Below are 16,735 nucleotides of genomic sequence, written 5' to 3'. Positions count from 1 at the left end.
TGTCTAAACTTGCTGCTTCGTGTTGTCAACTCTAGTTGGACATATTCCTGCAGCATTCATCACATGACCACCTGGCACCAACCACCCATCCCCCCCCACCCCACACTCCTGCATGCGATTTGTTACCCTTCATCTGGAGAACCTTAAGGTGCCCAGCTTCTTCGCACCAATCTTCGTTATCCGATAATCCTTGATGGCCAAACAGCCTTTCTGTCTGATATTTTTATAACTTAAAAGTTCAAAGAATTTTTGTTTTAAAGCATTCTATTCTTTAATGTCCCTTGTGATTTTTCTCCTGGGCTTTCTCTCAGGAGTGACCTTTTATTCCTGGAGATTCCAGAGCAATCCTGGACTGTTGGCAACCCTAAATAATGTCAGAGTGGGGCAGGCTTGATGGACCAGGTGGCCTTTTCATGTCCTTCTTCATTTTTGTATGTTTATGTGTATTACTGCGACAGAGACCTTCTAAGCAATGATTGGCACAGATGTAAAAGCCAAGAGGGAGAGAAAGAGCTGCAGCTGCAAGTCAGAAAATTCAAGAGAGAATCTCGCGCTCCCAAATCCATAACATGATCCTGGTGCAAGGTCCTCGGCCTGAAACTCTGTTTCTCTCTCCGCAGATGCTGCCAGACCAGCTGAATATTTCCAACATCTTCTGTTTTTATTTCAGAGAAGGGAAAGACAGTTCAAAATACTCAAACCCCAGTGAAAGATCAGTAATACTGGCACCTATAATAGTGGAAATCCATTTTGAGGTATACAAGGCCAATTTGAACATGTTTTCCTGGTACCCTTCATTTCCAAGTTTTACTGTTTCTTTCCTTAGCTTTTTTTTATTTTTGAGGAACATTATCTCTTCAAGTTCTGTGTGACCAGACCTGCATATTCTTGCTAATTAATTTCATCGTATATAATAACTCTCCGAAAGTGCGATAAAGAAATGACTGAAATGCTGGTTTTGGCTCCATTGCTGCTGCTGCTGAAGGAAAGCGGAACGGAAGAGCTGGGCTCCGGGCGGAACGTTTAAGCGGACGGGACACCGGAAGTTGAGGAAAGGGGAAGCTGGATGGTGGCGGACAGAGGACGACATGGCGGCGGCGGCTGGAGCGGGAGGGTGGCGGCTGTTGTCGGGGATGAAAGCTGTCGGCAGAGGAACCGCGGCTCAGAGGTTTGATCCGGATGTTGCGCTTTGTTGTTGCGGCGGGAAGTTTAATTCAGCCTCGGGGGCGGCAGCAGGAGCTGAGGCCGGAGAGCCGAGAGGGAAGATCCAGACAACTCCCCCCCGCCCCCGGCTCCAGCCTTAAACCCAACCCAACTTCACCCCCCCCCCCCCCCCCACACCCCCACCAAACCAACCCTCCACCCCACCCCCACCAAACCAACCCTCACCCCCCACCCCCACCAAACCCACCCTCACCCCCCCACCCCCACCAAACCAACCCTCACCCCCCCACCCCCACTAAACCAACCCTCACCCCCCACCCCCACCAAACCAACCCTCACCCCCCACCCCCACCAAACCAACCCTCACCCCCCCCCACCCCCACTAAACCAACCCTCACCCCCCACCCCCACCAAACCAACCCTCACCCCCACCCCCACCAAACCAACCCTCACCCCCCACCCCCACCAAACCAACCCTCACCCCCCACCCCCACCAAACCCACCCTCACCCCCCCACCCCCACCAAACCCACCCTCACCCCCCACCCCCACCAAACCAACCCTCACCCCCCACCCCCACCAAACCAACCCTCACCCCCCACCCCCACCAAACCAACCCTCACCCCCCACCCCCACCAAACCAACCCTCACCCCCCACCCCCACCAAACCAACCCTCACCCCCACCCCCACCAAACCAACCCTCACCCCCCACCCCCACCAAACCAACCCTCACCCCCCACCCCCACCAAACCAACCCTCACCCCCCACCCCCACCAAACCAACCCTCACCCCCCCACCCCCACCAAACCAACCCTCACCCCCCCACCCCCACCAAACCAACCCTCACCCCCACCCCCACCAAACCAACCCTCACCCCCCACCCCCACCAAACCAACCCTCACCCCCCCACCCCCACCAAACCAACCCTCACCCCCCCACCCCCACCAAACCAACCCTCACCCCCACCCCCACCAAACCAACCCTCACCCCCCCACCCCCACCAAACCCACCCTCACCCCCCCACCCCCACCAAACCCACCCTCACCCCCCCACCCCCACCAAACCCACCCTCACCCCCCACCCCCACCAAACCCACCCTCACCCCCCACCCCCACCAAACCCACCCTCACCCCCCACCCCCACCAAACCCACCCTCACCCCCCCACCCCCACCAAACCCACCCTCACCCCCCACCCCCACCAAACCCACCCTCACCCCCCCCCCCCCACCAAACCCACCCCCACCCCCCCACCCCCACCAAACCCACCCTCACCCCCCACCCCCACCAAACCCACCCTCACCCCCCACCCCCACCAACCCACCCACCCTCACCCCCACCCCCACCAAACCCACCCTCACCCCCCACCCCCACCAAACCCACCCTCACCCCCCACCCCCACCAAACCACCCTCACCCCCCACCCCCACCAAACCCACCCTCACCCCCCACCCCCACCAACCCACCCTCACCCCCCCACCCCCACCAAACCCACCCTCACCCCCCACCCCCCACCAAACCAACCCTCACCCCCCACCCCCACCAAACCAACCCTCACCCCCCACCCCCACCAAACCAACCCTCACCCCCCACCCCCACCAAACCAACCCTCACCCCCCACCCCCACCAAACCAACCCTCACCCCCCACCCCCACCAAACCAACCCTCACCCCCCACCAAACCAACCCTCACCCCCCACCAAACCAACCCTCACCCCCCACCAAACCAACCCTCACCCCCCACCAAACCAACCCTCACCCCCCACCAAACCAACCCTCACCCCCCACCAAACCAACCCTCACCCCCCACCAAACCAACCCTCACCCCCCACCAAACCAACCCTCACCCCCACCAAACCAACCCTCACCCCCACCAAACCAACCCTCACCCCCACCAAACCAACCCTCACCCCCACCAAACCAACCCTCACCCCCACCAAACCAACCCTCACCCCCACCAAACCAACCCTCACCCCCACCAAACCAACCCTCACCCCCACCAAACCAACCCTCACCCCCACCAAACCAACCCTCACCCCCACCAAACCAACCCTCACCCCCACCAAACCAACCCTCACCCCCACCAAACCAACCCTCACCCCCACCAAACCAACCCTCACCCCCACCAAACCAACCCTCACCCCCACCAAACCAACCCTCACCCCCCACCCCCCCTCCAAACCAACCCTCACCCCCCAGCCCCCCTCCAAACCAAACCACCCTCCCACCCCCACCAAACCAATCCTTCCCCCCACCCCGAAACCATCTCCCCCCTACACCAACCCTCCCCCCATACCCCCCAAAGCAACCCCACACCCCCCAAAGCAACCCTCCCCCCAACCCCCCCATCTGGCTGGTGAGTGGGAAAATTGCAGCAGCTCTGAGAAAGGAAGTGGGTAGCTCTCTCAAAGAGTTAGCACAGACACATTGGGCTGAATGGCCTCTTGTACTGTGTGATTCAACTCCACAAATATTTTGGACCTGGATGCCTGGGACATCATGAGAAGGCTGATGGTGCAGATGTCAGTGGATGTGGCATCTCAAGCTTGGGAATGACAGCTACCAAAAGGTGTTAACTTTGAGGCCAAGTATAAGAACAAGGGCTCAAGTCAGTCAGGCTTTGGTAGACAAATAGACTAAAGCCTGCGCGCCTTGGTACTCCTCAATTTCAACTGGTGGAAGCATTGTGTCAATGTGTCATCAAGAAAATGTGGCAGTGCATTCATTTTTAGTGAGTCGCACAGCTTGGAAAGAGTGGCTAGACAAATTATTTGGCTGGAAGGGGCTCAGTTCTGTGTGTGCCAGTTGTTCAGTGACCTTGATTACCTCCACCCAAGGGGGAGAATTTGGGTCTATCAACATTCAAGGTGGATCCAGCTTATCGTGATTGTCAGGATCCTATCTCTTATCACTTGCCATAAATTGCAATGTATAAGTCGATCCCGTGTATAAGATGACCCCAATTTCCTGGCCGCAAAAATCATGTTTTTGCATATATTCAGCAAATAAGTCAACCGCCTTTCCAGCCATGACATGCTGTACTCACATTAGTAGTCAGCCTTGATTTTTCACCCCACAAATGCATGTTTTACTTACCGGTGCCTTATAACTGGGCAGGGGGGCCCAGGCAGGCGATTCAGGCTGCGTTGTGAAGATGTATGGGAGTTAAAGACATGCCCGCCCTTTGTGTCGGTTGCCAATGGCATTTCAAAATTTTGACCACTCACACTGGCTATTCACTTTTATACCGCTTATAAGTCGACCCCCGCCCTGTTTTTTGGAGGAATTTTTCAAGACTTTGGAGGCCAACCTATATGTTGTTATCTATGATATATATTTTCTTATCACTGTTCTGGCATCTTGCTCCATCACCAACTTCTTAGATTTATTACAGGAAGAAAGGATATCATTTTTGAGGAAATAATTTTCTTTTGTTGAATTAGCGCTTTGGGATCCTTGCAATTTGTATCACTATAACAGCCAGAGAGACAACAGCACAAAAGCAGGGAAATTATGCAAAACTTTTATAAAAGACTGGTCAGTACCCAGTTGAAGTGTTGTGGCGCATTCTGGGCAGCACGTTTTAGGAAGACGATGTCAAGGCCTTGTAGAGGGTACACAGATTTATTAGAAAATCTCAGGGATGTGGGATTTCAGAGATGTGGAGATGCAGGGATTGTTCCCTTAGAGCAGTGAAGGTTAAGAGGCAATTTGATAGAGGTGTTCAAAATCATAAAGGGTTTGATAGAGCGAATAAGGAGTTATTTCCAGTGACAGGAGGGTCGGTAAGCAGAGGGTGCAGATTTCTGGTATCTGGCAAAAGAGTCAGAGGCAAGATGAGAATTTTTGTTACACAGCCAGGTGTTGCGAACTAGAATGCACTACCTTAAAGGGCAGTGGAAACAGATTCAGTAGTAACTTTCAAAATGGCATTGGGTAAATACTTGAGAGGGAAAGGTTGGAGGGCTATTGGGGAAGAGCAGGAGAGTGGGGGCTAATTGAATAGCTCTTCCAAAGAGCTGACACAGGCCCAGTGGGTCAAATGGCCTTCTGTGCTGTATCATTTAATGATGCTCAGTATCAGTTACCCAATCATGTAGTACGTTCTCCCTGTGGTCAACTTTTATTCAATTGTGTGGTTCTCTTTACGATAAGTCTGGCTACTATTCACTCTGAGGCAGGTTTCTATCTTATCCTATAATGCGGTGTTTATTGCAACGACCTGATTGTCCAATATTTTTATCATCATCTAGTCACAGATTCGATTCCTTATTCATTAACTCAGTTAAAACGAATCTTGTTTAAACTATTTCCTTACAATTATCCTTATAAACAGCACAAAACATTAATTACACATTGGCTAGTTTAAGACATCATGGCTTAAGGATCACTTTATCATGTTTGACAAAAGTTAAAATTCATACTTGTATAAAACACTGGGTCTTTAACAGAGGACAACATCCCGTGCTGCCTCACAGGATCATATCATGGGACAAAAATTGACATTGAGTCACAGGAGGTGGCATTAGGAGGGGTGACTGAAAGCTTAGCTAAGGAAGTAGATTTTAAGGAGGGTCTGAAACTAGCATAAAAGCAAAATGTTGCGGATGCTGGAAATCTGAAATAAATCAGAAAATGCTGGAAACGCTCAGCTGGTCTGGCAGCATTTGCGAAGAGAAAAATCTGTCGAATATGACTTCTTCGTTATTAATGCTAAACTAACAGTTTCCCCGATCGATCAAGTCAACCTTGGAAAATCTGTTGCTGGCCTGACTAACAGTTCCCATGCTGGCCTGTTATACTATCCAGATCTATTATCCATTACCTATCGCATATCCCCCCTTCACCCTACCATTGACCGCTGTGCCTTCTGTTGTTTAGCCTCCAAGCTAATTCTGTCCATGACTCTTCAATCATATTTCAGACCCTCCTTAAAATCTACCTCCTTAGCTAAGCTTTCAGTCACCTCTCCCGATGCCACCTCCCTGTGACTCAGTGTCGATTTTTGTCCCATGATATGACCCTGTGAGGCACCACGGGATGTTGTCCTCTGTTAAAGAGCCAGTGTAAATGAGAGTTGTTGCAAAATCTGTGTAATTTTCCTCTTTCACCCTAGGTACACTCACTGGTCCGCTGCACGTCTACCCCCTCTGCAGAACCTGACTTCCAAATCTCCAGACTTTGCTCCAAATTAACAGTTGCAAGCATTCTCCAGCTGTGGCCTTGCAGAAACCCCAACCTGCCTGCTTGTTGCCGGCTCGCCTGTTGTTCCTCCACTAGCAGATTTATATAGATAATTTCCATTACGAATAAGGACGCAGGTATTTATAATGGAAATGTCAACAGGAAGTGCCCGCATTTAATACGTGCAGATACAAAACATGAGGCACCGTGTACATACCAGGAAGCGTAGCAAGAGTTAGAAATTAACTTAAACCACTTGAAGTACAAATTTTTTTCTTGATGAAATCAGCTGAATCCATCAGTTGCAGTCGTATAACTCGCTGCCGCATGTTCATCAGTTATAAGGAAAATGGTGTTAGTTATACTTGAAAAAAGTCTCCTAGAATGTTTCCAATGCAATTGTACCTTAAATTGTCTGGGTCAAGATGCATTATTGTTCTGTGTTGTTTCTGCTAGATGTCCATTATTCACGTTTGTTAGGACAAACACGGAGAGCACCTGGTGGCATGAGCATCTTTCTGAGGAAAACATTCATCATTTAAGAAAATTGGTTCCTGAAGAATATAAATCGTTGACCGTCAGCAAATCTTGCCCATTAAAAGATGAGCCATGGCCCAGGTTACCTTGGAAGCCAGGTTAGTTAAGACTGCATCCAATTTTGTAGAAAATGTGGAAATATCTTCGGACTGTGTATTTTTAAAGGTATCTTAAAATTTGAATATAAAAATAAACATCTAGGCTTTATCCATTTGATCCTTTTATTTTGTTTTAAACAAATTACTTTATATAATGAATAATATAATGAGTATTATACATGCATTGTTTTGTTAGTGATTGTTATACTATATCATCACACTCTTCCCTGCCACAGTGTTGTGGCATTATTATTGTATTTGGTAAGCTCAATGCTATTACAGCACTCAGACGCACACAGTATTAATGAAGCCTTACAAAGTGCTGTTAAAGCATTACATGGATAAGGTCATAAAGATGCGTAAGCAAACAAAACTGAAGAGGCCATAGAAATGCAGAGTAGCTGTTAGCCTATTCGATAATAGAATTGTGCAACATCTAACCAAATGTACAAAATATTTTATATTATCTTCAATGGAGGTATTGTGTTGAAGGTGGAAATGAGAAGGAATTTCTTCACTCAGAGTGTCATGAATCTTTGGAATTCTCAACCCCAGAGAGTTGTGGAAACTGAGTCATTGAATATATTCAAGGTCGAGACAGATTTGTGCGCTTTAGCGGAGTCGGGTTAGGGGAACAGGCAAGAAAGTGGAGACAGGTCCTCGATCAGGTCAGCCATGATCTTACTGAATAGTGGAGCAAACTCGAGGGGCCATATGACTTACTCCTACCCCTATTTCTTATGGTCTTAGTGGTTCTTTCAGGAAATTATAAGCTGCTCTCTGCCCATTGTAGTTCATGTGGGAGAAATGGATCCTCAACACAAAATAGAAGTATATTTTATTATGTAAATAGAACACAGAGTGGATGCGTATACCATATACTATTCTACATAAGGAAAACCTGTGGCTTGTCAATCCAGCAGCACATAGCCTGTTCAATGGGACGTGTTGAGCGTTTTGCCTAGCAATCCGTAGCTGCTGCCTACCCGACTCCTGATATATCTTTACCTCTGCTGACTTCTCTCCCCACTACCACAATCCCTCTATGTGTCAGTATGGTCAATGTAAGAATTAAGGGGGGAAATGTTTTGGAGATTATAGTAGAAATAGAAGCAAATGAAAGAGGATTTGACCAAAGAGAAAATGAGAAGAAAGAGAAACTAATGTGAAGGAGTGGCAGAAGAGCCACAGAGAGGCCGGGGAGAGTGAGAAATTAAAGTGAATGAGAGCAGCATGAACGTTAAAATTGGCAAGTATTGTTTTTGGTAAAGTTGCCAGTATTTCTGGATAGTTGGGTAAAGTGAAGGCTGAGATATATTATTTTGAATTCTGCCTGAAAATATTTGAAATAGTCTTGAGTTTTCGTTAATTAATGTATTACCTGACATATTAATGTCTGAATATTTAGTGACGGGCAAATGAGAAACCTATCATTTTATGGTTTTTAGAGGGCATCTAAAAGAGAATTTTAAGGGATTGAGCTCCTAATGGGGAGCATTGACTTTGGAGAATGTAATATTGGGAATGTAGACGCATAGTCCCGTCAATTAATATTGCAGATGGAAGGCTAAGGGAAACGTGTCCGAATGTCTGATGTGTTTTTGGTGGTCAAGGTACATGATTTTGTAAAATGGTTCTTCTATGCTAATCATGTAAGGAGGCAGGGTATTTCAGATCGTGATAATGCTTTAATTTTATCTTTACGTTAAAAAAAAAAATTGCCCAATTAGTTACCTGGTGTGGTTCAGTAAAGTAGAGAAATTGTGACTAAGAGACTTCCTTGGTTAAAAGCAAATCATCTCTTATCTTTCTCCCTTTCACAGGCACCCGTAGGGTCGGACTGGTTGCAGTGAAGTTGGGGATGATGCCTTTGTGGACCAAAGCGGGTGACAAACATGCAGTCACGTTACTTCAGGTAAAAGTATGGCTTGAAACTAAAGGGCACTGTTAATCGCCAGGTCAATTTAGCTTTTGTGAATTTAGAAGAAGAGAATAGAGCCTGTATTACACAGGGTAGTATAATTTAAATAACGATGGATACAGAGTGATACTGTTCAATGTACAGACTTTTTGTCTTTAAAATCATTAAAAATCCAGACATTTACGCAAATGTACTACTTGGATGAGTTGGGGAATTTTTGTTTTTAAATAGTTTGCGCAGACTTTATAATACAAAATGCTCTTTTTTTTCGAGTTTCAGTTGAAGTTTTAAGGACAGAATCTGTAACTAACCTGTTGAGTCTTTTTCACATCTTTTTGTTTTATGAAAATGGTACATGCTCATTAATTTTTTTTCCCCAAAAGTGACGACTTTAAAAAAAAAGGATAAACCACTGAAGTTGCAATATGATTAAAATAATAGGAAAAGCCTTTTCTTTTTAGTACGTTCATGGGGTGTGGGCATCGCTAGCTGGGCCAGCATTTATTGTCCATCCTTAATTTTGCTCCTGAGAAGGACACTCAAAGCATAGTGCACATATTAGCTTACATGTGATTTTCTCACTGTAGTGAATTGGTGCTGATAAATAAACCTAGTTACTACTTCAATTAAAAAGATATATTGATGTGTTTTTCTCCCAGGTGCAAGATTGTCATGTTGTATCCTATACTTCTAAAGAGCAGTATGACGGCAGGAAGCCTGCATTGGTAGTGGGTGGAAAGAATACATCGCCGTTTAATGTAAGGAAGTGTTTATGCATTTGCTTTATTATTTGATTCGTTAACAAAATATTTGTGAATATGCTAGGGTAGACTGAGAAGAACATTCATGGTTGGATGTTAGGCTACTCTATTTCTCCGACTATTCCAAACTCTGGATTTTCCTCTGGTTTAAATACCTTCAGTTTATTTTCCCTATGCGGCAGTGAGCCAAAAAAAGGCAGCTCACCCGACCTTTTGTAAACCAAGAAATTGTTTCTTTTGGCTCCAGCTTGTGTTCTGAGGATGGTATTCTTGAGTAGAGTCTAAGGCTGCCATTTTAAGGCAGATGCCAAAACCTTAGAGTCCAGAAGAGATTTACAAGCATTGTACCAGAGATGAGGGACTTCAGTTACGTGGAGAGACTGGAGAAGCTAGAATTGTTCTCCTGAGAGCAGAGCTGTAAAGGAGACTTGATAGAGGTGTTCAAAATCCTGAAGAGTTCAGGTAGAGTCAGTAGCAAAAGGATAGGTAAGCAGAGACACTGTTTTAAGGTGATTGGCAAAAGAATTAGAGGTGACGTGGGAAAGCAGTTTTTTACATGTCCAGTTTTTTTTTGTCATCTAGAATGTTGTGATCTTTCAAAAGAAAATTGGTTAAATGCTTGAAAGAAAAGCATTTACACGAATATGGGGGAATAAGAGGGAGCAGGGCTAACTGGGTAACTCAACCAAAGAGTCGGCACAGCCTCAACAGGCCGAAAGGCCTCCTTTTACACTGGATCGTTCTATGATTCTAATGCAAGCTGTGTGCAGAGCTTTTGTCAAAAAAAAACAGTTTCATGCTTTTTGTTTTCTGTGAAATAATTTGTGTGCTTCGGGTTTGACACGCGAAATGTTTTGTGGATAGGATGGATGCAAACAGTGCAGCAAACAAAATAAACCACAGTTCTTTATTTATACAAAGAATCCAAACTTAAATGCTAAACACGCAAGAACTGCAACCCTTGAAATTGTGAAGTTGTAATATGCCTACCACTTGACATTGATGCTCCTAATTTCAGTTCTGATCCAGAAATTCCAGTAATTATGAGCAATTATTACAGTCATCTGAAAAGCTAAGCTGATTAGTGGTGGCATCTACAGAAGCCAGCTTTGCCATCAGAGTCTAAAGAAGGAGCTCACTGCAGTACATTTTAAGGGAAGAGAAGACACGCTGTGGGAAAGGACAGGGAGGCCTGAAATGCTGGGTCTTGTAAGAGGGTTCTTTAGGCTAAAGGTGTCTTTTTTTAAAAATTCACCCAAGGTGCAGGCTGAGCCTAATGCTAAACATTTCCCTTGGAAGTGCATGTTTGGAAGTTGCTTTATATAATTACTGCCTTTTTAAACATAAAACGTCCTGTTGCAAGTGACTGCTTGCATTTACCGATTTATTTATTAATGCAGAAAGTGTCCAGAGATACTAGTGGGGAAGGGGGTGGTGGGGATGGGAAATGTAGATCAAACCCAAAAAGGAATGGACTCTGAAGAAGAGTCATACGGACTCAAAACGTTAATTCATAAGCTGCCAGACCTGCTGAGTTTTTCCAGCATTTTCTGTTTTTGCTTCAGATTTCCAGCATCCGCAGTATTTTGCTTTTACCTAAGGAATGCACAGTGAGTTTGTATGTAAGAGTTGAGGATGACTGAAGGCTTGACAAAATAGATCGGTTTTGAGTGGATTTTTCTAAGTTGATAGGAATGTGGAGATTAATAAGAGATTTCCAAAGAATACGGTTGAAGTGACTGAAGGAAGGGGTGGTTCATAAAAAGGAGTTAGGCAGCTGAAGGAGATGCAAGTTTGCAGAGGGCTGTCGGATTCCAAATCATGGATGAGGATTTTAAATTCAGTGTAACTAAGTAAGGGCAAGAGTGTTGGCCGAGTGGGTGTAGGGCAGCATGTTTTGACTAATTTAGTTGTTTAGAAATCATAGGGCAGTAATTGGAGAAATTAAGGGTGATAAAATCACAGGTAAGAGTTTCAGCGGCTGTGGGGCTGAGAGATAGGCGATGTTGTGGGCTTTTGTTAATATATATGTTTTGATGTTTGAAGCTTGGCTTTAGGTCTAAAAGGTTTCACATGGTTTGAAATAAGAAAATGCTGGAAATACTCAGGCTTGGCAGCTGTGGCGAGAGAGAGAGAGGAGTTGGGGGTGTGGGGGAAACAGCATTAATGTTTCAGGTTGATGACCTTTCTTCATGCTCTGGTTCAGTTTGAGCAAATATCTGAGACAGGGAATGAGGTTAGTGGCAAGGGAGTGTGGTTTGTGGTGGTGGTGGGAGGGGGTTAACAGTTGGCTGGTGGAAGGGGAGGTGTTAACAAGTGTGTGTTAATGTTTGTCATTTTCAGTCAGAGGTAATTCTGACGTCCTGTTCCTTGGTGTCAGTCGAGCCGTCTTGACAATGCAGAAGTAGTCATGGAGTTAAGATGGTAGAGAGAGCAAACTGTGTCAGCAGAGTAAAGATGGCTTGTAATTCTCTATGGAGAATGTCACTGAGAAGGGGATCATGGATAAATCTTGCAGAATAGAAGTACATACTGCATTTAGATTTTTGCAGAGAAATGTAGGAGGCACACTCAGATTATTGGTATTTGGAAGTTACTATTTAATAGCTAGTCGCAGTCCATGAAGGACCATGTTCATCTCTTTTCGTTAGAGACAAATGGTTATATCTGGCTTGGGGGGGCACCACTCCACATTAAGCATGGGCAAGGCAGGAAGGCAGCCCTCCATGAAGTACCACAGCTGGTACAGGGATTGAATCCACACTGTTGGCATCATTTTGCAGCATACTCTAACCTTCTAACCGGTTGAGCTAACTGACCCCTACAACCATCAACTGATGTGGGGCTCGACCACGTTGAGATGTGGGATAGAGAGACTGAAGTGGTTGGGCTGCTTTAGATGATTGGATTTCCTGGCTAACTCTTCAGTGAATGAAGCCTATGTTTGGAACCATGTCTTAGTGTTTGCTATAAATTGATGTGATAGCTGCAATTAAGAAATGTTTAATCCAAAAACTGGGTAGGTGGGAAAGTGGATTTGCGATGGAATCAGATGAAGCCTTGCTGCATGTTCTGTTACCATTCTGCGATTGGTCATTTTTTTAAGGAGCGTCTGAGGTCATAGCGGAGATTTTGTTGGGTCTGGGTGACGGCATAGGGAATTTAGAAAATTGTACATCTGTAAAGGAGCTTGTCTGGTTTTCCATCCATTAATTTAAATCGGGAGGTGTTGAGCAGATTCCTTTGCAGATTCTCTATGTGCTGTGTCTGGGTGAGCCAATGCATAAGAATATGAGAAACAGAAGGAGGAGTAGGCTATTTGGCCCCTTGAGCCTGCTCCACAATTTGATAAGATCATGGCTGATCTGATTGTGCCCTAAACTCCACTTTCCCACCTACCCGCCCCCCACACCCCCTCCCTCAAACCCGAAAAACCCTCGACTCCCTGGTCAATCACAAATCTGTCTAACTCAGCCTTGAGTATATTCAATGACCCAGCCCCCACTGCTCTCTGGGGAAGGGATTTCCAAAGATTAACAGCCCTCTGAGAGAAGAAATTCCTCAGCTTTGTCGTAAATGGGCGATCCCTTATTTTGAAACTGTGACCCCTAGTTCTAGATTCCCCCATGGCGGGTGTATCAGCATCTACTCTTTCAAACCCCCTTAGGATCTTAATGGTTCAAGAAGATTACCTCTCATTCTTCTAAACTCCAATGAGCAGCGCCAGGGCACAGACCTAGAAAAATCTCCCCTTGTAAGTTATCACAATAAAACCCAAGTATTTCCAAATTTGTCTGTCCCTCTTTATTTGGAGGGAGGAAATTGTTGTAGTCAACATCCTTGAATGCCTGAAAATATCTCAAATAATAAATGGGCAGAGTGAGGTATGTTTTAGTAAAGCCATATTGTGCATGTGTAAACACCAGACACTGGTTCATGCAAAGTTGGACTCATTTTTGCCAGCATATTGAGCTGTGGATTTCTCTGTGTGAAAGATCTGCTGTTAAGAAATATTGAAAAATTGCTGCAGCTTTAGCTTGATATTTCTTTAGGTTGAAAACCCTGCTGTATCCACAAAGTTGAAAGTGTTGGCTTATTGGCGTGTATTTCAATCTATTACAGTGATACACAAGTATTTCTCATACACTATAGCTGCTGTCGATTATCACTTTGAAAAAGTTTTAGTAATTATTAAAATTAGGTATTTTTAAAAATAGCTTGAGAAAATTTGTATAATTCCCAGTTCAATGTGAGCTGTTAGCTTCCAAGTGATCAGTAATTAATTGAAAATGGCATCTGGATTGGCCAAATTAATGGAAAAAGTCCATAATCTGTCTTGAACAGGATATCATGAATTGATAGTCCTCATCAATATAATATTTTTAATGTTGATGTTTCTGTTTAGCAGTGATTTATTCATGTTCTGTGCCTGTTTTTTTTAATTTGATTTTGCAGTAAGGTCTTTGTATGAAGAGGGGACAGCAGTCACAGAAATGTGTGTTCTCAAGAATGGGGCAGAGACTACTTTAGCAGAATCATCATAGTATGAACATTTTCCTTTTATTGCATTTGAAAAATTCTGTCTGCTCAAGCAACCATGAGACTGACGTGCAAAATATAGTCATTAGAAGCAATCAACCTTGAAGTGCAGATCAATTTGGATACCTATGGTTAGAGATTAATGCAAAAACTAATCATGAGGAGATTTTATGGTACAGTACATTAAGCCAGAGGAATTGCTAATAAGGAATTTTTAAAGTGCAACTCAGAATACAGATTTACTCCCTTACTGATGTTAAAGGCAAAATATTTTCAGGTGAAAACTTGAAGATGCTTCCATTGATTTAGTTATCTCATGGTTGTGCTCCTTGTTTGATGCAGAGGGTTCCAACTTCTCAACAGCAGAACTTCCTTGCCTCCCACCATATCCTCTTTTCTTCTTAGGCAGTCCCTCTGCATCAGGAGTGATTTGCTTTCAATCTGATTTGATGGGTTCTGAGATGGCTGATAAGTCCAATGCGCGATCTGTCATGTGTCGGGCAGGTGGTGCATGAAAGGTTGGGTAAATGGGTTGTTTGGAGGTTTGTGCGCTGCATCCAAGGCCTCTACTTCACCTCTGCATGTTCCCAGCAAAGTCTGTCTGTGTGTTTGGTGCCTTCCTGACTAAACTTTCTCCATTTTGGTCAGTCACAAGCCAGGGTCTCCCATGAGTCAGTGGGTACGTTTGACCTCTTCAGAGATGCTTTGAGGACATCTCTAAAGCATCTCCACTGCCCTCCTGGGCCTCTTCTGTCATAACTGAGTTCAGAGTAGAGCAATTACTTACTTGACACTAGACTCCCACAATATATTCTGTCACTGAATAATCTGCTGTGTGTTAACACCCAGAGCTGACTGCTATCTCTGGCAGTCCAAATTGAGTTTCACTAACCCAGGAGTGATGTTTTAGGCTTAAGTACAATTAACCACACAAATGAAGAAATTAATCCAAAGAATCAATTGTTTATTTTGCACCAAGTTTCTCCACATGCATAAAGCTCACTTCAGGCGGTAAGCACAGAACAGAACTGTTGACCTAAAACAGCAATATAGTCAAAATACGTCCACTCAACAACGAGCAGTTTGTCTGCCAAGCAGGTAGCTACAGATCATCGGCTCTGGGTCTTCAGACCAATTTACTTAAGGCGTTTGGTTTATATCCCATTCAAATGCACAGCTGTGTCCTGCCGCATCTAGCAATGCAACCTTGTTCTTAAATTCACCCAGTCTTCTCTAGGTAAGCTTGTCAGGGATGTAAAAAGGCTAAACTAATGAATAAGTTTATTCCCTCTCCCATTATTCAAAACCACCTACTGTCTGCTTCTTTAATCAATCTAGGCTAGGATATGAGTGTGTCCACCCTCATGATGAAAAGCTTCCAACAGCGTGTCTCCCTTTTCGGCAGTATTCAAGTATTTTGAATATTAATGCAAAGAGAGACATGTTGCCAAAGCTTTTCGCCTTTCACTCGTCAGGACAAACTGCCAAATTTCAAATAATCTCAACAATTTATACTACAGGAGAAAAGGGAACTGATTGGTTCGCCACTCAACTAGCTGAAGTGTAGCCATGGAGAAATCAACAGGAAACTATAGGTTCCCCAGGCGCATGTGTAATTTAAAAAAGGTGCAAGGCTTGAATTTTTTTTTGATCATTCATGGGATGTGGGCCTCACTGGCTGGGCCAGTATTTATTGCCCATACTTATTTGCCCTTGAGAAGGTGGTGGTGAGCTGCCTTCTTGAACTGCCATAGTCCATGTGGTGTAGGTACACCCACAGCGCTGTTAGGGAGGGAGTTCCAGGATTTTGACCCAGCGGCAGTGAAGGAATGGTGATATATTTCCAAGTCAAGATAGTGAATGGCTTGGAGGAGAATTTCCAAATGGTATTCCCATGTATCTGCTGCTCTTGTCCTCCTAGATGGTAGCGGTTGTTGTTTTGGGAGGTGCTGTATAAGGAGCCTTGTTGAGTTCCTGCAGTGCATCTTGCAGATGGTATGCACTGCTGCTACTGTGCGTCGGTGGTGGAGGGTGTGAATGTTTGTGGATGAGAAGCCAATCTGCTTTGCCCTGGATGGTGTCAAGCTTTTTGAGAGTTGTTGGAGTGGTACACATCCAGGCAAGTGGGGAGTATTCCATCACACTCCTGACTTGTGCCTTGTAGATGGCGGACAGGCTTTGGGGAACCAGGAGAGAACTGGTCCCCGTGTATGAATGTATGTCACGTCTAGCAATCGTAAATGAGCCATGTTACGAACTCGTTTATCTTAAATTGGTCACTAGAGTAGCTGTTCTTTCTCTGTTTTCTCTATGGCAATGCTTCAGCCAATCAGAGTCAACTTTCCAACCAATCAACAGCCTTTGCTCATGTGTTATAAATTGTTGTGATTGTTTGAAATTTGGCATTCTTGTGTCTATCCTGATGAGTGCAAGATGAAAAGCTTCAACAACATGTCTCTCATTTCAGCAGTATTCAAGTTCTGTACGCTCATGGGACTGTTTATCTGTATTTTCTTTTTGTCAATGTGGCTTGGC

The 16,735-nt window shown here is 45.0% G+C and overlaps 1 protein-coding gene across 1 annotated transcript in view; it reads left to right on the top strand.

The window, feature by feature from the left end:
- The first annotated feature begins 1,061 nt into the window (after positions 1-1,061).
- The window catches only part of mrpl3 (mitochondrial ribosomal protein L3), a 51,590-nt gene continuing 35,916 nt past the window's right edge, over positions 1,062-16,735 (top strand). Inside the window, exons 1-4 of the mRNA XM_041185152.1 lie at positions 1,062-1,168; positions 6,801-6,979; positions 8,803-8,894; positions 9,560-9,658. Of these exons, the coding sequence (XP_041041086.1) occupies positions 1,089-1,168; positions 6,801-6,979; positions 8,803-8,894; positions 9,560-9,658 (450 nt within the window). The 5' untranslated portion in view covers positions 1,062-1,088. The remainder of the gene's footprint in view (positions 1,169-6,800; positions 6,980-8,802; positions 8,895-9,559; positions 9,659-16,735) is intronic.

This window comes from Carcharodon carcharias, chromosome 3, assembly GCF_017639515.1.
Source record: "Carcharodon carcharias isolate sCarCar2 chromosome 3, sCarCar2.pri, whole genome shotgun sequence".
In the NCBI taxonomy this organism is placed as follows: domain Eukaryota; kingdom Metazoa; phylum Chordata; class Chondrichthyes; order Lamniformes; family Lamnidae; genus Carcharodon; species Carcharodon carcharias.
Note: the sequence above shows the minus strand (reverse complement) of the source record. Positions and strands in the feature narration are given on the sequence as shown.